We start from the raw sequence: 25229 nt of genomic DNA, 5'->3' as shown, positions 1-25229 counted from the left end.
AACACGACTCTGCTGAGCCTGATACTCACATCATGACTTTAGAGCAAAGACTGGACTTCTCCTTTTAAATGTATGTAGTTTGTTGCCCAAGATGGACTTTTTTCATATTTGGGTATAATCCATGACTCAACACATTTATCACTGACAAACAACTTAGCATTGAAGCCAGGGCTACCCTTTGTCACTGATTCTGTTCATAAGTTTTATGGACAGGATTTCTAGGCGCAGCCAACTGGCGGAGGGCTTTCACTTGGGTGGTCTCAGAATCTCATCTCTGCTTTGCGCGGATGATGTGGTTCTGTTGGCTTCATCGGGTGAAGGCCTCCAGCTGGCACTGGAATGGTTCGCAGCCGAGTGTGAAGCGGCGGAAATGAGGATCAGCACCTCCAAATCTGAGGCCATGGTTCTCAGCCGGAAAAGGGTGGAGTGCCCACTCCAGGTCTGGGCCTCTCTGCTTAGGCTGCTGCCCCCACGACCCGGCCTCGGATAAGCAGAAGAAGATGGATGGATGGACATTATGTATGTAACACACTGTGTCATTGCTACAAATATATAATTTTTTTTAAAACCAAGCCCTAAATGATTATTACATTGTAACTGCCCATTATCTACATCTTTTTGAGGTCTGATCATTTTTTGATCTTGCTTCCTTGATGTGATTCCCAGGGTTCAGTCCTGGGGCCATTATTATTCACCTGATATTATAATGTTGATCAAGGAGTATCGAACACTAATTTCCATTTTTATGCCGACGACACTGTGATGTATTCCACACCTCAGCTCCAACAATCATTTAATACTGTTCAGCAAACTTTGTGCTGTTCAAAATTACTTTTCAATGCAAAAAAATAAATACATGTTGTTTCCAACACTAAATTAAATTCTTTGACTTTTCCATCTATCACAGCTCTTCGCGGTTGGAAGACTGATTTGGTATCTAACTCTTGACTGGTGATTCTCTCTCCTCCCTCCAAGTCTCATATCAAACCGTTGGTGTCATGAACGTGATGAACATGGAAACATGAGCCCTTCACAATAAAACAGGAAACAGAGGAACATGATGCCGGACAGGAGGAGAGGCAGACGAGAGGAAGCGAGGAACGCGAGGGAGAGAGAGAGCAGACATGACGGGCTGGGAAACAGATAAACATGGCGAGGTAAAACACAAGGAGGGGAAACAAGGCACAAGAACTCACATAAGCACAAACAGACACTCAGAGGGCAAAGACACAAGGAGGAAAAGCTAAACAGAACAACCTAGGTACTACAGAATAACCTTAGACTAATAAAGTGAACGAAACAACAAAAACACCAGAGAACTGAGAGCGCTGGGACCCTGGTCCATGACAAGTTGGAAAAAAAACTGAAACCGTAAATTCAGATTTGTCTTTAGAGTGAAGTCTTATCAGTGGGAACATTAAACCATTAGGATATTCTCATTTATAAATGATCTGCAGCAGATCTTCCAGATATAAATTTATAAGGATCCTTTACAAGGATCTTGTTTCTCTGAGTCTGTTAAAACAAATGCTTAATATTTTAAACACTCAAAGATCTGCATGCAAATGTGTTGTTTGTTGAATTATTTGGTGACACTGTTGAACTTTTTATTTAGATTTTTGTGATCAATGATGTTTCATAATTTGTAAATTTAGTTTTGTTCAGGTCACCTTGTAAATAAGATTTTAAATCTCAGTGGGTCTTTCCTGGTTAAATAAAGAATTAATAATTAATTATGACGTGCTTAAATTTCAGATTTGTTATGAACTCTTTAACGTCCAGCGTCTTTGTTTTCACTGAGACTGAAAGCTTGGAGTCATTTTTAATGCTGCTCTTTACAGGTGAGTTCATTGAGACAACAGAAAAAGACACGAGTGTTTTAGAGCTTCACCATCTTTCCTTTATGATTTTACAGCTTTATTATCAGTTTCTGTTTGAGCAGCAGCTGAGTCGTCTTTTATTTTCTGCTAAACTCTGAATCTTATTATTACTATTAACCTCTGGTGCTGGTGAGTAACTGAGCAGTTTTTAGTTAGTTCTTTAATGTAATATGAAATATTTCCAGTTCTGAGCTGTCAGGGTTCAATTCTAAAGTTTAGCTGATATTTATACAATCAAACACTCATCTGTGTGAGTCACAGGAAGTGTAAAGCAGGAGAAAACAGTCTTAGAAACCCTACACCTCTGTGGATCAGGCCAACCCACAGCTCAACAGAAACACCGAGATTTCAACACTTCCTCATTCTTCATCGTGTTTGTCCCCACAGAAGGAAACAAGTTTCACCCTCAGGTCGTCAGCAATGACGCATCAAAGACATTGGCCGGCGAGAATATCAGTAAATGTGACGACCTCTGACCCAGAAACGCGCGAGCTAAAACCACAAAGGTCTGTTCGTCACCTGGTTCCATGGTAACCAAGCAAACTATTAACAAACCTGGACTGTTTATGAGCGCAGATTCACGGGTCAAGGAAGTGCTCGTGGTCACGTATAAACAAAGCTTTTTAATATATATCTAACTTTATAACAACATCGTGAGGTCAGAATCATGGAAAGCAGCTCTGGTGGAGTCTCAGAGAATAATAAAGGGCAGTAAAGCAGTGAAAAGCAGAATAGGCTGTAAAGTTTTCAGTAACTTGGACGCCTGGAAAGGATTCCCTGTAAAATCTAAATATTTGTATAACCAGTTAAATGCTGGTGCTAAAGTATGTCATGTTACTGGTAGCACTCTTGGCTGAGTAGTTTTCCTCGGCCCCTCACTTTGTGAAATGTGTTGTGAAATGTTTTTGACTCTGACTTCGTTCACACTCTGTACCAGCCTCTGTGGGGCAACGGGCTGACGAGGAAGATCCTCCCGCGGGAGACATAAATACCCGACAAAGATCATTCCTCCTCTGACACTTTATGAATGAACGTCTCGCGTCGGGACTGGTGAGTACTGGATTCATCTAATCTCCTCTGATTCTCTGGATCAGATGTGGAAACATACACAGGCCTGTTTAATCCGCGTGTGCTGACATATATTCTCAGTGTAAACTCCTTAAAAGTGCCACATGTAAACTAAAAATAAATAACCTTCCATGCATATTTTTAAAAATGTTTATTTTTCCTGGAACAGCTGTGATGCTATGATAGAGCTATCTGTGTTTATTGTAATTTAATAACTGAATCCTGTAGCTGGGAACTTCAGGCCATTAAAACTTCACGTTGATTGAATATTATATGGCACAATACCACCGTAATGGCACACTTCTTTGTTAAATCAGAATCAGAATACTTTATTAATCCTTAAGGAAACTGTGTGGGTTACAGTTGCTCCAAGACAGTAACAGTAACAGACTCAGCTATTTAAATAATATGTTACATTGTTTACAAATTTAGGAAATTGCACTAAAATAAACAAATCAGTCAATTATAAATATCAAGAATATTGAAAAGAATATCACAGACGTGAGAATGTATTTGATTGACATTTGACTCTAACTTGTGAACTTTGTCATTTGTTGTTTCACTGTAAAAGAAAGTATTTTGACTTAATTAAACATTTTTTAGGTCTTTCTTCTGTTTGTTTAATATTTTAGATCCCAGCACATCCAGGACTTGTGAAAGAGTGGAAGTGATTCATGTCATCTTTGTTAAAAATCTAAATTCTGCTGTTTTAAAACAGAAAAAAAGGAAGAAGAAGAGGAAGCTTCAAATTTCAAGAGTTTGGAAATTTTCCAAGGTGTGGTCACACAGACTTTCCCCCTCGCTCAGACTTAACCACCAAACCCACAGATATTTTTAACAGTCAAACTTAAGAATAATCCTCAATAAACTTCAAGGACTTTCTGCCCGAGTCACCAAAATGACCTCAGAGCCAAACTTCACCACCGCCTCAAACCTCACCACCCCCACTGCCGATGGTGGCTGCCCACCTGTCGGTATTGGGCTGGAAGGTAAGATCATGCCACCCGTCCTCATCATCGACGTCATTCTGGGGCTGCTGGGAAACCTGGTCGCTCTGTGGATCTTCTGCTTCAAACTGAAGGCGTGGAACCCCAACAGCCTCTTCCTCTTCAACCTGGTTATCGCAGACTTCCTCGCTCTAGTGAGTCTACCTCTGAGGATCGACGCCTTGCTCAGGAGTCACTGGGTGTTTGGAGACGGCATGTGTCGGATCAACCTCTTCCTGATGTTTTCCAACCGCTCGGCGAGCATCGCACTCATGACCGTGGTGGCAATTTATCGCTACTTTAAGGTGAGAGAGTCCTCGTGATGATGGAGTTGTAAAAATGCTTAACAAAGTTTTTTGTTGCACCTCGTTGGGCCACATTCCTGGTAAAGAGAACAAACCTCTGACTGCATTTCTAATATTTTTGAATCATTCCAACACGGGAAACTCGTGTGCTGCAGGTCTGTTAAAGTGATACAGGTTGTTTTTATTCATGGGGCTCCAAACAGGGAAAAGTTGGTAGTAATAGCTTGATGTAAATAGCTTGATGACATAACTGGGTAAAACTAAAGTTAAGCCAACATGGGTAAACAGCTGGTATGGTTAGGTAGCGGTGTAAAGAGTAGCCCATTCAGCTAAATTAATGGATAAATAGCTGTAATCATATTCTACATTGTAATTTATAAATGAAGCTGAAGGAAGGAAGACTGAAACTGTTTTAGGAAATTAGGAACTTTACCTGACTGAGATCTTTGAATCCATCCATCCATCACCTGACACTGTGACATGAAAACTGGTTTCCTGTTTACAAATGGTCCAATAACGCTGCAGGAACAATAATGATTGGCCAATCAGTGCCAGGCGCACAATTAATTTCACCATCAAACATGTTCAAGATTCAAAAGATGATTTAAACAGAAACTGCTGCTTTAGTTTTGGCACTATCCCGACATAACGAAAACAGGAACATGTTTTGATGTTCTTCTGCCCCTAAAACCCAGGAAAAACCCATCAGGTGACGGTGCAGGGTGTGCCAAAATAACTTCAGGTGTGGGTCTACCAACTGGCGAGAGAAATGTTGAGCTAGTTTGTAATTTAATCCCAAATCTGATTTTTTTGTGGAGGAGACCCCAAACTAGATGATGTAGAACAGAAACAACAGTTCCTACTTGTTTATCCAGATAATTGTATTCAGGTGGAAGTTTCAGAACCAGTATCACCAGTGCTGTTTTCTTCCAGGTGGTCCATCCTCACCACCGCTTCAACCGCATGACCAAGCGACAGGCGGTGTTCGTGTCGCTGTTTGTCTGGCTGCTGGTCATCACGCCCCGGGTTCCTATGCTGGCTTACAACCACATCAAGGGCAGCGGCAACACAACCCAGTGCTTCTTCTTCACATCTTACAAAGAGGCGTCGCGAGCCATCATCATCCTGGTGGCCATGCATCGCATCCTCACCGTACTGGAGTTCATCTTCCCGATGGCCATGCTGCTGTTCTGCTCCATCCGGATCTCCAGCTTCCTGAAGGAACGACGTATGGGCAAACCCGACAAAGTGCACAAGGCGATGCGAGTGTGCATCGCCATCGTCGCAGTATTCATGGTATGCTTTCTGCCCACCACGGTGACAACCATTGGAGTGTGGATCATCCGCTCGTACCGGCCGTGGGACTGCACCAGCTTCTACAGATTCACCCAGCTCAGCATCGTGTCTCTGGGCTTGAACTTCCTGAACTCTGCCCTGGATCCCATCATCTACATCTTCTCCAGCTCCATGTTCAGGAAGGCCCTGGTGGGTGCGCTGCCCTGTGCACTGCGCTGTGGGCAGGATGCTGAGGACAACAAGACGTCTTCTTCAGGAACTCAGTCGACCACCCAGGAGGAGATGAAATCCATGAGGATTGATAGAGGAAGCGAGGCGAAATAGTAAACTGCTCCTTGCTAATAAAGACTAAACCAAGAAGTGAAACCTTTTCCCTGCTCTGATTTCCTTTATTTTTGTATCATTTTTCATAAAGTTATATCTTTGGCTTGTTTTATGATGAATCTGTCGCATAACCATGTAAACATATATTCAGTCAAGTTTGAAATATTTTTCCTGTTGAACTCTTTAAATGTAAGTTTTAAGCCTTGTCTTTTGTTTTTTATATTTTTTTATTTTGATTAAAAAAATTACATTAAAAACAGAAATAAAAAACCATTGCTGAGATCTCAAAACCTGCAGTTCCTCTGACATCCACCAGAGGCTCGAGCAGTGAGCCAGTGCCCATAGAGTACCATGCTAAACTGCAGCAGAAGAAAATATGTTTACAGCCTGATACTGAAACTGTTTTGGTCTCTGTGCATAAGTCAGCTTAAAATGTTTCTATAATTTACCAGTTTAAATTGAATTAAAGGTATATTCAGTAAATCTCTTTTAGGTATTTTAAAAAATACACTATATCGGATATCGGCAGATATCCAAAATAATGATATCGGTATCGGTATCGGAAATAAAAAAGTGGTATCGTGCCATCTCTAATAACAAATAACTCTTATGCTGTATTAAAAGCCAGTAAATAAAAATGCGTTTTAAGATAAGATTTAAAAAGATTGACAGTGGGAGCCTGTCTGATGTATAGGGGTAAATTATTCCACAGCTTAGGCGCTACGACTGCAAATGCTCGATCACCTCTATTCAATTCAATTCAATTCAATTCAATTCAATTTTATTTATGTAGCGCCTCTACTCAGGACCAGTACACTCTCACTTCAAATAGAGACCCTAGACATCTTTCTAGGTTCAGGAGGAGGTTTTGTTTTGGAGACTCACAAAAGGAGTTGGCTTGGAAGTGAATAACTGGGACCTTTATTGCCTCAGTACCATTTATACACATATACAACACAATAACCCAAATTGCACACTAATAGTGCATTTTTAAAGGTGAACACATGTAAAACAAAACAAAATAAAGACATTTAAATGGAAGATTTATACTGAACAGTATCAGAGCTCTTTGGAATGAATGAAACAGATTAAAGTGTTCCTGTTGTGAAGTTTGAATTGTCCAGTCTGAATTGTCCTTTAAAGTCGTTGAAAACCCAAACAGGTGTACTGTAGGGGAATTGTCAGTGTGCAAACCCTATTATCCGGGTAGGAAAAGTAGTGCATAGGGCTTATCTGTAATCCAGGGTTGCTTGAATCAGTTTCTCAGGCAAATCCCACAATCCGATCGCATGGCTGGCCACACCATTTCACGATCATCCAGGATCTCATTTGGGCTGTTCTCGCCGTCAGTGGTTCTCCAGAATCCTTCTAGTAGTTCAAAAAAACCAATCGGGATTTTCAGACACAAATAACGTGACAGACGTTATTCCCTTTGTGGTCAGAGTTCGGGGCCAAGATACTTTTTCCATGCGCTCCGACACGTACTTGACCGCCATCAGAGGGAAGATCTCACAGGAAGAGAGAGGTAATACGTCCTGCGCACTAGACGCAAGGTCGTCAGAACACAAGACTGCATCACAGCGCCCCCTTGTGACAATAACAGGCTATAGCCTTAGATTACAAAAAGGGATTTTGCAGCCCTGTATTTCACATGGGTTACACCCTCCCCCTTTGACCCAGCATGAGCCCCTTCATGCGTCACGCTGTGGTCTACAGATGAACTCTCATAGTCACCTATTGTATAAAGTGCTTGGTTAAAGCTCTCTATGAGGCTCTGCGCAAAGGAAATTAAGGGATTTCCCAACTCAGGATAATGGAAGCGCCTTGGTGGTCGACGTGTCCTTTCTGACTTACGAACATGGTCATTTTTTTCTCCACTGTCAACAGTTTCCTTATGCTCCAGAGCTACCTCAGGGGTTTGTGGGTTCAGATCAATGGTTTCCGTAGCTATAGGAGCCTCTACATCAATGGACGGTACATCAATGCTGTCTTCGGCCACAGCTGATTTTTGATTAGTCATAGTTGGTAAAGTTACATCGTCTTCAGTAGGGTGTTGCTCAGCCACAACATCTGGCTCCTCTCCTTCAGCTACTTCAGGAGGTACCCCTACAGGCTCTGCAGGCAGCAAAGGGGAGCTGCCTCTGCAAGGCTCATTCTGAGGCTGAGGGTTTACACAGTCTGCTGGCGTAGCTGGTATACAACTACCCTCCGGTACTGTTTTTCCGGTTTGCTGTCGTCTCTTCGGGATTTCAAACACCTGAACCAACTTTCCAGAAATGACAGAAGACTGCCTAGGATAGACAGGTGAGTCGTCTTCAGATTCTGATTGCTCCTCCAGTAACAGAGGCTGACTGCGCCTCGTTCTTGGCCTGCAACTCTTTGGCTTGACCTGGTCAACTTCCTCAGCTTCAGATAAGTCACCACAAGGGAGTAAGAGATCCCTGTGAAGAGTTCGAATAGGACCATCTCCATTCATAGGCTGTACAACATACACAGGTAGGTCTACCATCTTTTCCACCACTCTGTACATGGTTGACTCCCACTTATCTGCAAGTTTGTGTTTATTCCGAAGTCGCAGGTTCCGCACTAGCACTTGATCACCTTTCTCCAAAGTTGACTCCCTGACAGTTTTGTCAAAACGGCGTTTATTCCGTTCAGCAACCTTCTGAGAGTTTTTGGCAGCGATCTGATAGCTCTCTTGAAGGCGAGCCTTCAGAGCTCTCACATACTGAGAGTGAGATGTAGGAGAGCCATCTTTAACTGGCAGGCAGAATGCAATATCCACGGGAAGCCTCGGCTGGCGACCAAACATTAACTCGTATGGGCTAAACCCAGTGGTCTCGTTCTTGGTGCAATTATAGGCGTGAGTTAGTGGTTTCACATAATCGCGCCAATGAGTTTTCTCTTTGTCTCGTAGAGTTCCTAACATGCCAAGAAGAGTTCGGTTGAACCGTTCAACTGGGTTTCCCCGTGGATGATAAGGACTGGTGCGCACCTTCGTGATACCAGCTAGGGCACAGAGCTCTTTAATGAGTTGTGACTCAAAATCCCTGCCCTGATCACTAAGCAGGCGCTCAGGAAAACCATAATGCACCAGAAACTGCTCCCAAAGACACTTCGCAACTGTTGTAGCCTTTTGGTCTTTTGTTGGCATAGCAACAGCGTATTTGGTGAAATGATCAGTTATGACCAGAATGTCTTTGGTGTTGTGACTGTCAGGCTCCAAGGATAAATAGTCCATGCATACCAGTTCCATGGGACGGGTTGTTTGGATACTCACAAGAGGTGCTGCTCTTTCAGGAAGAGTCTTTCTTCTAACACAACGTCCGCAAGACTTAATCTTTCTCTCTACATCAGTTGCCATTTTAGGCCAATAAAATCTTGACCTAACCAAGTCGAGGGTTCTTTCCAAACCCATATGCCCCATGTCGTCATGAAGGCAAGTGAGAATGGTGGACCTTAAAGACTCAGGGACGACAAGCTGAAAGGTGACATTTTCACCTGATTTGCGGGTTCTGTAGAGGAGACCATTTTTCAGTTCCAAACGTTTCCACTCTTTGAGCATTAGTTTAAGCTCTAAGGATGCAGAGTTCGGATTGGAATTTGCTTCACCTCCATTTTCTAACATGTTGACCACATACCCAATAATTGGGTCAGACCTCTGATGCTGTTGGAGTTCTACCTCACTATAGGTAGGTATGACAGAACAACCTAATGTTCCATCATCTGCGTAGACGTCTGGCACCGCATCGGTATGTAGAGCAAGGGACTCTACCAAAGTGATAGAAGGTAGGCTATTGTCAGATTCACCTAAGAGATGACGGTGGCACAAGACACTGAATGTGTCAGCTGTCACATCTTGTCTGTTGGGAGATGAAGAGAGATGATGGGAAGCGAATTGTTTCATTCGCTCTTTTTCTTCAAGAGAAGCATAGTCATCATCCACAGTATCATGTGGCCGCCTAGAGAGGCCATCTGCATCTTGATTGCTCTTACCAGCACGATACTTAATATTAAAGTCGAAGGTGGAGAGAGCGGCCAACCAGCGGTAGCTGGCAGCATCAAGCTTGGCTGACTTCAAAACATAGGTTAATGGGTTGTTGTCCGTTAAAACCGTGAATGTGTTCCCGTAGAGATAATCTTGGAACTTCTCTACAATGGACCACTTTAATGCAAGAAATTCCAGTTTATGAGCTGGATACCGCTTTTCACTGGGTGAAAGTCCTCTACTTGCGTAGGCAATAACCCTCACTTCACCATCCTGTTCTTGATACAAGGCTGCCCCTAACCCAGAGGTGCTCGCATCAGTATGGAGGATGTATGGTAATTTTGGGTTAGCATATCCAAGCACTGGAGCTGATGTCAGTTTCTCTATGATTACCTCAAAAGCTTCCTGACAAGCAGGTGTCCAACGGCTGGAAAGAGGCTCTTTAGGGTTCAAGTATCCGCTAGGACCGGGTGTCACCTTTCTGCCCTTCCTGTATGGTGGGTAGCCTTTGGTAAGATCATTCAGGGGTTTGACAATTTTTGAATAGTCCTTCACAAACCGTCGATAGTACCCTGCAAAGCCTAGGAAAGACTTGAGGTCACTGAGCGTCTGGGGTCTTGGCCAGGTTTTGAGAGCTCTGACCTTCTCAGGATCGGTCTCTACACCTTTGGTAGACACGATGTGTCCTAGGTATCGCACAGAACTTTGGAAGAAGGAGCACTTTTTGGGAGAAAGTTTCAACCCATATTCTCTCAGTTGCTGAAGGACACGTAGAAGCCTGGTTTCATGTTCCTCCAAAGTGCTGGAGAACACGATGATGTCATCTATGAACACCAGAACTTCTTTCAGATTGAGGCTGCCCATACACCGTTCCATTAAGCGCTGGAAGGTGCTGGGAGCGTTGGTGATCCCCTGGGGCATACGGTTAAACTCGTAAAATCCCAAGGGGCACACAAAAGCTGTCTTGGGCTTATCACATTCCTCCATCTCAATCTGGTAATAACCAGACTTGAGATCCATTACTGAAAACCATTTGGATCCAGCAAGGGCTGAGAAAGCCTCTTCAAGGTTTGGAAGTGCGTACGCATCTCGTATTGTTAACGCATTGAGCTTACGATAATCAATACAAAGACGGACCTCTCCATTCTTCTTTTTAACCACCACAATCGGTGAAGCATAAGGGGACTCTGATTCACGGATTACTCCTGCATCAAGGAGTGCTTGCAAGTGCTTCCTCACAGCTTCATAATCATTTGGGTGGATTGGCCTGGACTTTTGCTTAAAGGGTGCTTCGTCCTTTAAGTTTATGTGATGTTTGACTTTAGATACATGTCCAAGATCCAAATCATGCTGGGCAAAAACATCAGCATAGGCACTTAGACGCTGGGTAACCCTCTCTTTCCACTCCTGCGGGAGGGGAGAATTGCCAAAGTCAAATGTCAAATCTGGGTGAGCAGGTTCATCAACTGGCTGTGCAGTAACATTACAACATTTCACAGTGTCATCATTTTTGGTTGAAATGGGTGATTCGTCATATATCTTTGCAGGACTATGGAGCTCTGCAATGACACATCTAGAAGGCAGTGTTACGTCATGCTCAGTTTCATTTCTCACCCATATAGGTAACCTATGAGGATGCTTCTTGGGCAAAGTGACAAGACAGCACTCCACAAAAATTCCCCCTGGTAAGGTGGATGTCGTTGGCTGTTCAACAATGGCACATTCACCAGCACTGCTGGATCTGACACAGCCTTCAAGGAGGACCCTCCCTTGAGCTGGTACTACGTGTTGCACCTTGCCCTTAAGAGTTACAAAGCCATCGTTTCCGGCTAGGTTTATCTCTCTCCTGACCTTGAGTGTACGGAGGATCTGCCTGTAGCCATAGACCGACGACAAATCATTGGGATCTTTACCTTGACAATATTCGTCGTACAGAACATCAAGTGCATTTGTCCCAATCAGCACAGGCAAGTCACAGTTAGAGCGTAAGTCAGGTACTACTAAAGCAAGGCTAGAAACCTCAGGCTCAGTTTCAATAAAGCTTTTTGGAAACTTAAGGCTGATGGGTATGTATCCCAAGTAAGGAACATTTTGGCCACTAGCAGCCTCAACATCCAGGCCACTGATAGGCTGAATGGGATGTTCTGAAAGATTGGTGTTGTAAAATGAAGCGGACACTGTGGTCACTTGAGACCCAGTATCAAGGAGACAACTGCAATTGACTCCTGACACGGTAACATTTGCTGTACATTTCTGTCCTACAAGTCCCTTGGGTAACCTAATCTGGGGTCGTGCTGCACGAGAGAGAGAAGATGCTTTGCTCTGAGGATCCGGTTTGGGACGTTCATGATTACTTTCAGTTCCTGGTAGTCCCTCCCCAGAAACTGATTTTAGTTTAAAGCTGACATATTCTGTTCCTCCCAGACTTGTAGTTTTTGGTTGAACTCCTTACGTTTCATTTCAACTAGTTCAGGGTTTGGTTCATTGCTGCAAGAGGGAGCAATATGACCATCCTCGCCGCACCTGAAGCAGTACCATGGGCGTGGCTTCTTAGTGGGCTTAGTCTCACTTGGGTCAGATTTCTCTTTAGGAAGAATCTTGAACTTAGGTTTGGTTTTCTTATTTGGCTTGTCAGAGTTCTGGCTTGAACTGTCAATAGCTGATGCTTTCAGTGAAGCCACTTGGGCTTGTAGCTTTGCAAGTTTCCTTTCTAACTTATGTGCATCAAAAGGCACTAGCCTATCATTAACAGCTGATACGTCTGTATCATCAGTGACATACTCTCCTACTTCAAGGGAGTTCAAATGTGCCTTAGGTTTAGAAATGCCTAAGTGCTGTTTCATTCGGCTGGACTTTGCCGCTTGCCGGTCCTCCTCAGTACGTAGCATGAGGAGCAACTCTGGAAATGAAGGTGGCTTGTCCTTCTTCTGCTCAAGCTGCAAGGTTGTGATCAAGCTGTTATTCCAGCAACCTCTACAAAACTGTTTAAGCAGTTGGCGATCTGAATCATTTGTAGTGATGCCACCTCTTTTAATGACTTTACTCAGGGTTATCTGCAACCGCTGTAAATAGGCAGAAGGCTTTTCACCTGAGTTCTGGTTTGTGCTCAGGAATTTGGCAAAAAGCTCATCCCCATCATCAACAGTACCATATGCTGAGTCAAGAAGGCTGAGATAGTCATGGGGAGAAGCGTTAGGACCAAGGTGCTTTACAATGTTAGCAGCTGGTGGAAGAAGGCTCTCAACTATTTTCCTTACCATATGTTTGTCAGATATGGTACAATCTATGAGGTGGAATTCAACATTGTTGCGCCACGTATCATAATCAGCTTCGAAAGTAGAGCAAGGGGTTTTCCCCGAGAAGGGCCTGAGCTTTGCATGACCTTGAGAAGGCATTTCATTGTTCTTAATGACATGCTCAACTACTACTCTCTGTACTTCAGGTGTAGTGAGCTGTTCAGGTGGTAAGTAGATAGTGGTTTTTCTGTGCGAGGGAGTCACTTCTACACTTGGAGAGGATGAGTGAGAGTCATGCTCAGGCAAGTGGGTTAAATCACTGCCCAGTTTAAGAGGACTTTGATGCTCTATGATGGCTGGTTCATCTTGGTCTGTGTCACTAGTGAGCTGCAGATTCTGATTAGGCACTGTTACATTTGGCCCAACTGCGGGATCACTCTCAGTGGACTTCTTCATTCTGGCCAGCTCATCTAGTAAAACCTTCTCAAAATCTGCACCACTCAGTTTAGCAAGCCCTTTCAGTTCAGTTAGGTAAGAATGGGTTAAACATGAACCCCTGTCTGCAGCATACAGCGCAGACAGAAGCTGGATATGATGGACAACACTTGGGTTACGGCTTTGTCTTTTGCAAGGCAAGCTATCCTTAAGGAACTGGACTGGTTCACCTGATTGGAACTCCACAATGGCTGTGTTTTTAAACTGTGCCTCTGTGCTAGTTACTTTGATTACTCTTCCAATAGAACCAAACTGCCCTAAGTAATCAATAACCTCATTGTCAACCTCATCGCCTGTTAACCCTCCTACTAGGACAGAGTTAGGTACTTTGACACCTTCACTTTGGATTACATCCATGTTGTCTTATTGCTCCAACCCAGAATGTCATGGACAATTGTAATGATTTGACCCAAAAGGCATGAAAGCACCAGTTGCTCAACTTCCAAAATAAAAGGAATTAAACCTCCTGGCTGGCTCGCCACGTTTTGTGTAGCGCCTCTACTCAGGACCAGTACACTCTCACTTCAAATAGAGACCCTAGACATCTTTCTAGGTTCAGGAGGAGGTTTTGTTTTGGAGACTCACAAAAGGAGTTGGCTTGGAAGTGAATAACTGGGACCTTTATTGCCTCAGTACCATTTATACACATATACAACACAATAACCCAAATTGCACACTAATAGTGCATTTTTAAAGGTGAACACATGTAAAACAAAACAAAATAAAGACATTTAAATGGAAGATTTATACTGAACAGTATCAGAGCTCTTTGGAATGAATGAAACAGATTAAAGTGTTCCTGTTGTGAAGTTTGAATTGTCCAGTCTGAATTGTCCTTTAAAGTCGTTGAAAACCCAAACAGGTGTACTGTAGGGGAATTGTCAGTGTGCAAACCCTATTATCCGGGTAGGAAAAGTAGTGCATAGGGCTTATCTGTAATCCAGGGTTGCTTGAATCAGTTTCTCAGGCAAATCCCACAATCCGATCGCATGGCTGGCCACACCATTTCACGATCATCCAGGATCTCATTTGGGCTGTTCTCGCCGTCAGTGGTTCTCCAGAATCCTTCTAGTAGTTCAAAAAAACCAATCGGGATTTTCAGACACAAATAACGTGACAGACGTTATTCCCTTTGTGGTCAGAGTTCGGGGCCAAGATACTTTTTCCATGCGCTCCGACACGTACTTGACCGCCATCAGAGGGAAGATCTCACAGGAAGAGAGAGGTAATACGTCCTGCGCACTAGACGCAAGGTCGTCAGAACACAAGACTGCATCACAGCGCCCCCTTGTGACAATAACAGGCTATAGCCTTAGATTACAAAAAGGGATTTTGCAGCCCTGTATTTCACATGGGTTACATTTATATAGCGCCAAATCACAACATAAGTCGCCTCAAGGCGCTTCATAGATACAGAGAAAAACCCAACAATCATATGACCCCCTATGAGCAAGCACTTTGGCGACAGTGGGAAGGAAAAACTCCCTTTTAACAGGAAGAAACCTCCGGCAGAACCAGGCTCAGGGAGGGGCGGCCATCTGCTGTGACCGGTTGGGGTGAGAGAAGGAAGACAGGATAAAGACATGCTGTGGAAGAGAGACAGAGGTTAATAACAGATATGATTCAATGCAGAGAGGTCTGTTAATACATAGTGAGTGAGAAAGGTGACTGGAAAGGAAAAACTCAATGCATCATGGGAATCCCCGGCAGCCTACATCTATTGCAGCATAACTAAGGGAGGATTCAGGGTCACCTGGTCCAGCCCTAACTATATGCTTTAGCAAAAAGGAAAGTTTTAAGCCTAATCTTAAAAGTAGAGATAGTGTCTGTCTCCCGAATCCAAACTGGAAGCTGGTTCCACAGAAGAGGGGCCTGAAAACTGAAGGCTCTGCCTCCCATTCTACTTTTAAATACTCTAGGAACAACAAGTAGGCCTGCAGAGCAAGAGTGAAGTGCTCTAATAGGGTGATATGGTACTACAAGGTCATTGAGATAAGATGGGGCCTGATTATTTAAGACCTTGTATGTGAGGAGCAGGATTTTGAATTCAATTCTGGATTTAACAGGAAGCCAATGAAGGGAAGCCAAAACAGGAGAAATATGCTCTCTCTTTCTAGTCCCTGTCAGGACTCTTGCTGCAGCATTTTGGATTAGCTGAAGGCTTTTCAGTGAGTTTTTTGGACATCCTGATAATAATGAATTACAGTCGTCCAGCCTGGAAGTAATAAATGCATGAACTAGTTTTTCAGCGTCACTCTGAGACAGGATATTTCTAATTTTAGAGATGTTGTGCAAATGGAAGAACGCAGTCTTACATATTTGTTTAATATGTGCATTGAAGGACATGTCCTGGTCAAAAATGACTCCAAGGTTCCTCACAGCGTTACTGGAGGCCAAGGTAATGCCATCCAGAGGAAGAATCTGGTTAGATACCATATTTCTAGGCTTTTCAGGGCCGAGTACAATAACCTCAGTTTTATCTGAATTAAGAAGCAGAAAGTTAGCAGCCATCCAGGTCTTTATGTCTTTAAGACATTCATGCAGTTTAACTAATTGGTGTGTGTTATCTGGCTTCATGGACAGATAGAGCTGGGTGTCATCTGCATAGCAGTGAAAATGTATGCTATGTCTTCTAATGATACTGCCTAAGGGAAGCATGTATAATGTAAACAGAATTGGTCCTAGCACTGAACCCTGTGGAACTCCATAATTAACCTCAGTGTGTGAAGAGGACTCTCCATTTACATGCACAAACTGGAGTCTATTAGATAGATATGATACAAACCACTGCAGCACAGTACCTGTAATACCTACAGCATGTTCTAATCGCTCTAATAGGATATTATGGTCAACAGTATCGAATGCTGCGCTAAGGTCTAGCAGAACAAGCACAGAGATGAGTCCACTGTCTGAGGCCAGAAGATCATTTGTAACCTTCACTACAGCTGTTTCTGTGCTGTGATGAGCTCTGAAACCTGACTGAAACTCTTCAAATAAACCATTCCTCTGCAGATGATCTGTTAGCTGTTTGACAACTACTCTTTCAAGGATGTTTGATATGAAAGGAAGGTTGGAGATTGGCCTATAATTAGCTAAGACTGCTGGGTCTAGAGATGGCTTTTTGAGTAAAGGTTTAACTACAGCCAGCTTGAAGGCCTGTGGTACATAGCCGATTATTAGAGATAGGTTGATCATATTTAAGATCGAAGAATTAATTAATGGCAGGACTTCTTTGAGCAGTTTTGTAGGAATGAGGTCTAAAAGACACGTTGATGGTTTGGAGGAAGTAATTATTGAAGTTAACTCAGAAAGATCAATTAGAGAAAAAGAGTCTAACTTAACATCAATGGTACTAAGAGTAGCTGTAGATAATATTACATCTGTGGGATGATTACTGGTAATTTTTTCTCTAATGATAAAAATTTTATTTGTGAAGAAGTTCATGAAGTCATTACTAGTTAACGTTAAACGGATGGTTGGCTCAAAAGAGCTCTGACTTTTTGTCAGCCTGGCTACAGTGCTGAAGAGAAACCTGCACAGCAAATTCAAAAGTGTTAAATTTTTTGGTGTTAATAGTCTTCTTGCAAAAGTAGAGTTAATTTTACTCTAAGCAGAGTCACATTCTTTTAATGTAACTCTGAGGTGTAAAATGATAGTAGTTAAAATCGAGTGTTAAAAATGAGTGTTTCTCTGTCAAATCTGGAGGTGTTACAATGGAAACATTAACTCTTGACCTCTTAACTCTGAACTCCTACAGGGGCTATGACACCAATAGAGTAAATTCACAGACTCCGCCCCCAGCACGGCTCCAATCCAAGCTGAAGTGAAGCCGTTTCAGAACATTTTGCTCTACATATTTGAGTTGTTTGCCATGCTTGGTAAGTCATTTTTTCAAAGATTGTTTCAATTATTATCATGAGCTTTTACTTCTGTGGCTCTTTGGAGTTGAGACGAAGCTGTGTGAAAGGCATTAGCCATGTTGCTCGGTGATAGCATAACATTCTGTTTTAGCTAGCTGAAAGGTATTGTTTGCGGGCAAATACCACAGCCTTGAAAAAAAGCTTGCATGTGAATTTTCAGTCAAACTTTTGGTCAAATACACCTAAAACAATGTGTAGAATGTGAAATGTTGGTATAATGGTGCTACTTGAAGCCTGAAAACGATCGCCCATAAAAAAAAACGAGCAAACAGCAGTAGCAGACGTCCTGACTGGATTCTACGTTAGCATAGATCCCTCCAGAGTTTTGTGCACACGGTTTAGGTAAAAATTAAAAAGGTTGAGGTTTTACATTTAGTTCAGTATTACCTGTTGCCTGTGTCCTTGTCTTTTGGGAAAATACTTTACACAAGTAATGGCTCAAAGAGGATTCCTTTTTTTTTTTACTGTGCTGCAATTGTTTACTGGATTATTTGTGCCATTAATTAGTGTCAACTAATTTTTATTCAATCTCCACACAGGATATGCTTGTGAAGATGGAATATGGGGGAGAGCAGAAGTGCGTTGAAGTTCCACAAAGGGATGAATGAAGGACATGCATATTGTATTGAAGAAATAAGTGATGAGAATGCTGTTATTTGCATTTACCATGTCAGACCTTTTGATAAACAAAATTCTAATGAAAGTGAGAACATGTATACTGTTACATCTTTCAGAAAATGTTTTGAAATTGTGGTGCACAGTTCAGAATAAATGTTTTTCAAAAACCATTGCATCTTTTTAGTAAATGTTTATTTCCAAAAGAAATTTCTAGAAGTTCAGAACAGTAAAATTCCTGCTTTTTAGAATGAATTAGAAGATAACTCTTAAGTAGTTAAACTAAAATACTCTTTGAGAGTTAATATATAAACTCTTAACACTAAGTGTTAAATTATCAACTCCAGACAGATTTGGTGTTTAACACTAAATCAGAGTTAATGTACCAACTCTCCAAAAAGAGTTAAATTAACACTCTCTGGTGTGGACCCATATAGACACTTTAATAGTGTTGAAATCAAATCCGACAGTGTTAATTTGGACATGCTGGATTTGCTGTGTGGGGTTGTTCTTATTTTCTTCAATCAGTGATGAATAGTAAGATGTTCTGGCTTTGCGGAGGGCTTTCTTATAAAGCAGCAAACTATTTCTCCAGGCTAAATGATGATCCTCTAGATTTGTGACACGCCATTTCCTCTCCAGATTACGAGTCATCTGCTTTAGGGTACGTGTTTGAGAATTATACCATGGAGTCAGGTACTTCTGATTAGAGACCTTAGTTTTCACAGGAGCTACAGTATCCAGAGTCGTACGTAGTGAGGAGGTGAAATTATTAACAAGATAATCGACCTCTGTTGGGGTAGCGTTCAGAGAGCTGCTCTGCTCTGTGTTGGTACAGGGCATTGAAGATGATAACAGTGGGTGGATTATATTCTTAAACTTAGTTACAGCGCTTTCAGAAAGACATCTACTTTGATAAAGTCTACTCTCCATCGCTGTGTAATCAATTATTGTAAATGTAAATGTTATCAGGAAATGATCAGACAGGAGAGGGTTTTCAGGAAACACTGTTAAATATTCAGTTTCTATGCCATATGTTAAAACAAGATCTAGAGTGTGATTAAAGTGGTGGGTGGGTTCTTTTACATTTTGAGAGAAACCAATTGAGTCTAATAACAGATTAAATGCCATGTTGAGGCTGTCATTTTTAGCATCTACATGGATGTTAAAATCACCCACAATAATTCTTTTATCTGAGCTCAGAACTAAATTAGATATAAAGTCTGAGAAATCAGACAGAAACTCTGTGTAAGGCCCAGGTGGACGATAGATGATAACAAGTAAGACTGGTTTCTGAGTTTCACAGCAGGGGTGGACAATGTTAAGCATCAGGCTTTCAAATGAATTAAAAGTCTGTCTTGATCTTTCATTAATTAATAGGCTGGTGTGAAAAATTGCTGCCACACCGCCCCCTCGGCCTGTGCTTCGAGGTTTCTGGTAGTTAGAATGACTCGGGGGTGTTGATTCATTTAAACTAACATAATCATCCTGCTGCAACCAGGTTTCTGTAAGGCAGAGTAAATCGATTTGTTGATCAATTATTAAGTCATGTACTAACAGAGACTTGGAGGAGAAAGACCTAATATTTAATAATCCACATTTCACTGTTTTACTCTTTGGTTCAGATGTGGATACTTTGTAATTGTTTATGTTTAAGTTGTTTGTTGCTGGTTTTTAGTTTGTTTTTTGTCTGTTTGGGAGCTGACACATTCTCTATGAACCAGCCTCGACCTAGGTATGGGTAAAAGCAAAAGATCACTTGATCTAAGAGATCTAAAAAAATGAGGGTACATGAAATAAATGCATTCAAATTATTTGTTTAGTTTTTTCTTAACTTTATTGAAATTAAACAAATTTACATGAAAAATTTGTGGTGCAAGTCAAATGTCTGAATATCAATCAAACTATCAACAAAGACCATTTATTTTAGAATGATATATGAAAAGTCAGCCACAACAATAAAAATGTCTTCAAATATACAACAATGGAATAAATGTCTTCTAATTCATCAGCTGATCAAACGCAACAAGTTAAAAAGAAAACATCAGACAAATTATTTTAACTTCCACTCATTCTAATCTCAGGAAGAAAAAAATGCAAATAAAAATCTGAATCCCATCAAACCATCACCAAGAAAAAAAAAGCTTGAATTAACAAATCATGAACTATTTAAAGGCTTTAATCAGAATTAAACTGCAGGATCAGTGAAAGAATAAATGACAAAAAGAGAAAAGGATCACTTCAATCAATCTGAGGGTCAAACAACACAACACAAAAGCTGCTTCATGCAGGAAACCATGGAAATCTGCAGGTGAGGCCTTAATCTCCTACGACCTGGCATCCACATATGTGGACATCACATTTCTCCTCAGGTTAAGAGCCTTGGTGTCATCCTAGACAGTACACTTTCCTATAAATCTCACATCAATAATCTCACCCGTTCTGCCTACTTCCATCTACGTAACATTAAGAGATTACGTCCTTCACTTTCCACCCAGTCTACGTCCATTCTTGTCCACAGTCTCGTTACCTCCCATATGACTACTGCAATTCTCTTTTGCATGGTCTTCCCCAAAAATCCCTCCATAAGCTTCAACTGGTTCAGAACTCTGCTGCTCGCATTATCACCAGAACCCCCTCCTACCAGCACATCACCCCTGTTCTTCAGGAACTTCACTGGCTCCCTGTGAAATTCTGGATAATTTTCAAACTTCTTCTGTTCACCTTCAAGGCCATTCATAACCTCGCTCCTTCTTACCTTTCTGACCTGTTAACCACCACTTGTTCTGCCCGTTCACTTCGTTCTTCTTCTTCTATCCAGTTTACTGTACCTTCCTTCTGCCTCACCACCATGGGAAGCAGAGCTTTCAGCTGCTCTGCTCCCAGGCTGTGGAACTCTCTGCCCCCTGAAATAAGAAATATTGGTTCTCTCCCCCAGTTTAAATCCCAACTGAAAACTCATCTGTTCAAATCTGCATATTCACTGTGAATCCACTGTTTGTTCATTTTATCTTGTGCTTTTATTTTATTGTTCTTATTCTGCTATTGTTTTACTAAGTGTTTTATCCTATTGTAAAGTGTCCTTGGGTGACTTGAAAGGCGTTCATAAATAAAATTTATTATTATTATTATTATTATTATTATTTTGGGTTGTCTAGACCAGAATACTATATATGGCTCTACAAGGGCCTGATATGCACTTACAAGGACATTATAGTGCCACTGTTCTATCGACGTTTTAAACAAATGTCCTCTAGTGATGTTCGATTCGTGAACGAATCGTTCAATACTCGAGAATCACTTTACTGACTCGTGAATCATGATTCACAAGCGCAACTGACTCACTGACTCATCCCTGTTGCTGTTAGCAAACTAATTCCATTAGTAGAAATATATCTAGCTTATAATTAAAATTGTGGGGAAAACCAACAAAAGCCAGTTTCTTAACAAAAACATTCCTGCTCTGAACTGGAAGAAAAAACCCTGAGTAGAAGCTCACATCAAGACAATAGCTCCTCCCCAGTTTATTTAAATCCAGGTTGAAGACTCACCTATTCTCAGCTGCATTTGAATAAAGCACCAAATCCACACTTTTAAGCTTAAATTTCAAAACTTACATTAACTACTGATTTTATCTACTGTTCTGATTTTATCTGTTTTGATTTTATATACTGTTTTGTTTGTTTGTTTGTTTGTTAAGTGGGTTTAGAGCTCTGGGTAGCTCCCCAGCTGGGTCTAGACTGGGTCTAGAGAGTATTTTAAATTCAGGGAATTTAAATAGGAAGTAGCTCGTCCACAGAAGGACTGGTAGCTCCCCTTACGATAAGGGTTCAGATCGCACGAACAGGTGTGGGTTTAGAGCTCTGGGTAGCTCCCCAGCTGGGTCTAGACTGGGTCTAGAGAGTATTTTAAATTCAGGGAATTTAAAATAGAAAGTAGCTCGTCCACAGAAGGACTGGTAGCTCCCCTTACGATAAGGGTTCAGATCGCGCGAACAGGTGTGGGTTTAGAGCTCTGGGTAGCTCCCCAGCTGGGTCTAGACTGGGTCTAGAGAGTATTTTAAATTCAGGGAATTTAAAATAGAAAGTAGCTCGTCCACAGAAGGACTGGTAGCTCCCCTTACGATAAGGGTTCAGATCGTGCGAACAGGTGTGAATGTGAATGTGTGTGTTTAGTTAGTTAGTTTGTTTGCTTGTTTTAATCAATTTTAAATTATGCTTTTTATCTGTTTTTGTTTCTAATGTCTCTGTAAAGCACTTTGAATCACCTTGTTGTTGAATTGTGCTATACAAATAAATTTGCCTTGCCTTGCCTTGCCTTGCCTCGGTTCACAGTAGCATCTGTCAGCTAACATGCTAACAGCACATTTGAGTTACTCACCCCCTCCCTTGCTGTGCTGAATCATAGCATAAGCGAATCACTTAGGACTCTCTAACCCCCTCCCTCCTGGCTCACAGCTCAAAGGAGTTGAACGAATCACTCACCCCCTCCCTCCTGGCTCACTGTCACTTCACAGCTACTTCTTCTTCTTCTTCTTGGTTGGCAACCAATGTTAAGGCACTTTACCGCCCCCTGGCTCACAGCTCAGTGGACATTTAGATGAGAAAATATATATTTGACACAATTAAGGAAAATACCAATAAAATAAAATACAAATGAATAAATGTTCCCTTTAGAATTTTTTTTGCTCTAAAGAAAATAGTTGTTTTATTTTACAGTCATTCATCTAAGCAGTAGGATTTACATTAAAAGAGAAACAAATTAAGTGAAAATGTACATTTTTGCACTCTCTGGTCTGAGAGTGCAAAATTTGAGTCATTTGAGTCTGATTCAGTGACTCAAATAACTCAAGAAACTCGATTCACTTTGGTGAGTGACTCATTAAAACTCGATTCAGTAAAAAGAATCGAATTTACCATCACTAATGTCCTCATATGTAGATCTCACTTTTCTCAGAAACAAAAATCAGGTAAAACAAAAAAGAATCAGATAATTATTATTATTTTTTTGTTACATTCATCAGGTCCCAAATAGGAAAGAGGAATTAAAAATGCATGCAAAATGAAAGAGTTCGGGTCTTCGGAGGTTAACATGGGGCCCCATTTATGTGAACACAAATCCAAATATATCTAGCAAAAACAATCTGTTTTTTTTTCTGGAAAAGATGCTCTAAGTGTCTGTTGGCTGTGATCATACAGGCTGATTGGTTGTCATAAATTAAATAACTAAATGTGACCGACATGATGGCACATTTATACAGCTCTGTTGTAAAAAGCTGAACTGAATTATGTGGCATCAAGTTTACAGACAGAGCAACACGGAGCTGTTTTTGCTGCAGACCTTGAAGGCTGGAACAACAGGCTCAGAGAATTTGGTCCTGAAGGTGTGAATGTGACTCAGTTTATTAAATGAGACTGTGTAGTAGGACAGAGTCCCTGCAGGCCAATCCAGAAACACTCCCAGTCTGGGGCAGCCAGAAGGTGGAAGTGGGTGATTAGTGGTCATACTATCATGCTCTGCATAGTAAGTTGGGTCTGGGTCCCATTTAAAGCCCAAAGACCAGGAGATGTTATTCCACCCGAACCCAGTCAGACTACCTTGTCCCTTTCTCTCTATTTTTCTGTAGCAAACAGCAGCAGCAGCATCTGCACCTTTATTCATATTCAGTTCTACCTCCCAGTAATGGCGCCCAGTCAGAGCCTCTCTGCACAGAAAGTGAGGCCAAACTTCAAATCTCTCAGGATGGTCGGGATACGACTGCCACTCTCCGAATGTCACCTTCTTGTTTCCTTCAGACAGGATGAGGTTGTTATTTACTGTGTTTGGATCCACGGTGAGACCACAGGCATCTGATGGAAAAAAAACGAGACCTGATCAAATTCATTCAATTCATTAATTCATTCATCGATCCATCCATCCATTTGCTTCCGCTTATCCTTTTCTGGGTCGCGGGGGGCGCTGGAGCCTATCCCAGCTGTCATAGGGCGAGAGGCGGGGTACATCTTGGACAGGTCACCAGTCTGTCGCAGGGCCAACACACAGGGACAGACAACCATTCGCACTCACATTCACTCCTATGGGCAATTTGGATTATCCAATTAACCTATCCCCACAAGCTGCATGTCTTTGGACTGTGGGAGGAAGCCAGAGTACCCGGAGGGAACCCACGCAAACACGGGGAGAACATGCAAACTCCACACAGAAAGACCCCGGCCTGATGGTGGAATTGAACTCAGGACCTTCTTGCTGTGCGGCAACAGTGCTAACCACCGTGCCACCGTGCTGCAATTCATTCATTTAATTATTCGTGATGATGCCACTGAATCTGTCCACTGCAGATCTGCAGTCTGTTTTTAACACGTCAGATCTCTGTCCTCAAACCTCAACTTGTCTGAGTTTGATTGTGATGATGGATTTTATCTGCATGTTTCTCTGATTCTGTGTTTCACACTGTGCTGCCTTTGAGACCTGATCAGAATCACAGTTCAGCCTAAACATCAAAAGGCTTTATTAACAGAAAGTTACTGTTGTTAATAAATTCAACAACATGTTTAGGAACCTAAACCAATCAGACTGATCCACTGACAGCACTGCTTTAATAGTTCCTGTGTAACAGTTGGTGAAATGTTAGTATTTGACCACTAGGCGGAGCTCTTGTAATGATAATGTAACTAACGCATTTTATTTTGTATGTTTTATTTTTGTGTTGAGCATGTTAACATTTTCCTTTTTTGCCTACTGGATTGGTGTACAGTTAATTTGATACATGGAAAGTAACCAGTTAATTTTGTAAGTATAAGGTAAGGGCAGAGGTCACTTCCTGTTTTGGGAAGTAAGGTCAGAGAAGCTGCACATGGTGACGGTATAGCCGTGTAAAAGTCAAGCTAAGAAAGAAGAAATAAGCCCTAAGTTCCAGTTACACCAGTTTGTCTACTTGCAGGCCAAAGTGGTATGTTTGTTTATATTTTGTGAATTTTATATTGTAATATGTTTTAATGCTGAAATATAATTTTCTTGTACATTTGTATTCACCAGTTCTACGGTGTACCTGTACGTAAAGAGAAGCACAGTAAACATCAGTAAAGAAGAACTCTCGTGTCTCTCGTGTATGTGTAC

The 25229-nt window shown here is 41.7% G+C and overlaps 2 protein-coding genes across 6 annotated transcripts in view; one reads left to right on the top strand and one right to left on the bottom strand.

Annotated features, from left to right (window-relative positions):
- Nucleotides 1-461: 461 nt before the first annotated feature.
- LOC309712711 (hydroxycarboxylic acid receptor 2-like) lies at nt 462-6320 on the top strand. Of its 5 annotated transcripts, XM_082543748.1 has the most exons (5): nt 462-519; nt 908-2386; nt 2818-2930; nt 3667-4239; nt 5173-6320. In XM_082543748.1, exons 4-5 carry the CDS (start codon nt 3847-3849, stop codon nt 5857-5859), a joined length of 1080 nt encoding a protein of 359 aa, XP_082399874.1. In that variant the 5' UTR covers nt 462-519; nt 908-2386; nt 2818-2930; nt 3667-3846; the 3' UTR covers nt 5860-6320. The 5 variants fall into 5 exon arrangements, with proteins under 5 accessions (XP_082399874.1, XP_082399872.1, XP_082399875.1 ...); XM_082543746.1 differs by lacking the exon at nt 462-519 and having other exon boundaries at nt 530-1157; XM_082543749.1 differs by lacking the exon at nt 462-519 and having other exon boundaries at nt 530-2386; nt 3581-4239.
- A 13647-nt stretch (nt 6321-19967) lies between these two features.
- LOC309712703 (neoverrucotoxin subunit alpha-like) overlaps nt 19968-25229 on the bottom strand; it is a 36370-nt gene continuing 31108 nt past the window's right edge. Inside the window, exon 4 of the mRNA XM_082543733.1 lies at nt 19968-23962. Within this exon, the coding sequence (XP_082399859.1) occupies nt 23415-23962 (548 nt within the window). The 3' untranslated portion in view covers nt 19968-23414. The remainder of the gene's footprint in view (nt 23963-25229) is intronic.

Source organism: Aulonocara stuartgranti (assembly GCF_965226115.1).
Source record: "Aulonocara stuartgranti genome assembly, chromosome: 8".
Taxonomy (NCBI): domain Eukaryota; kingdom Metazoa; phylum Chordata; class Actinopteri; order Cichliformes; family Cichlidae; genus Aulonocara; species Aulonocara stuartgranti.
The sequence above is the reverse complement of the archived record's forward strand: the minus strand, read 5'-3'. Positions and strand labels throughout refer to the sequence as shown.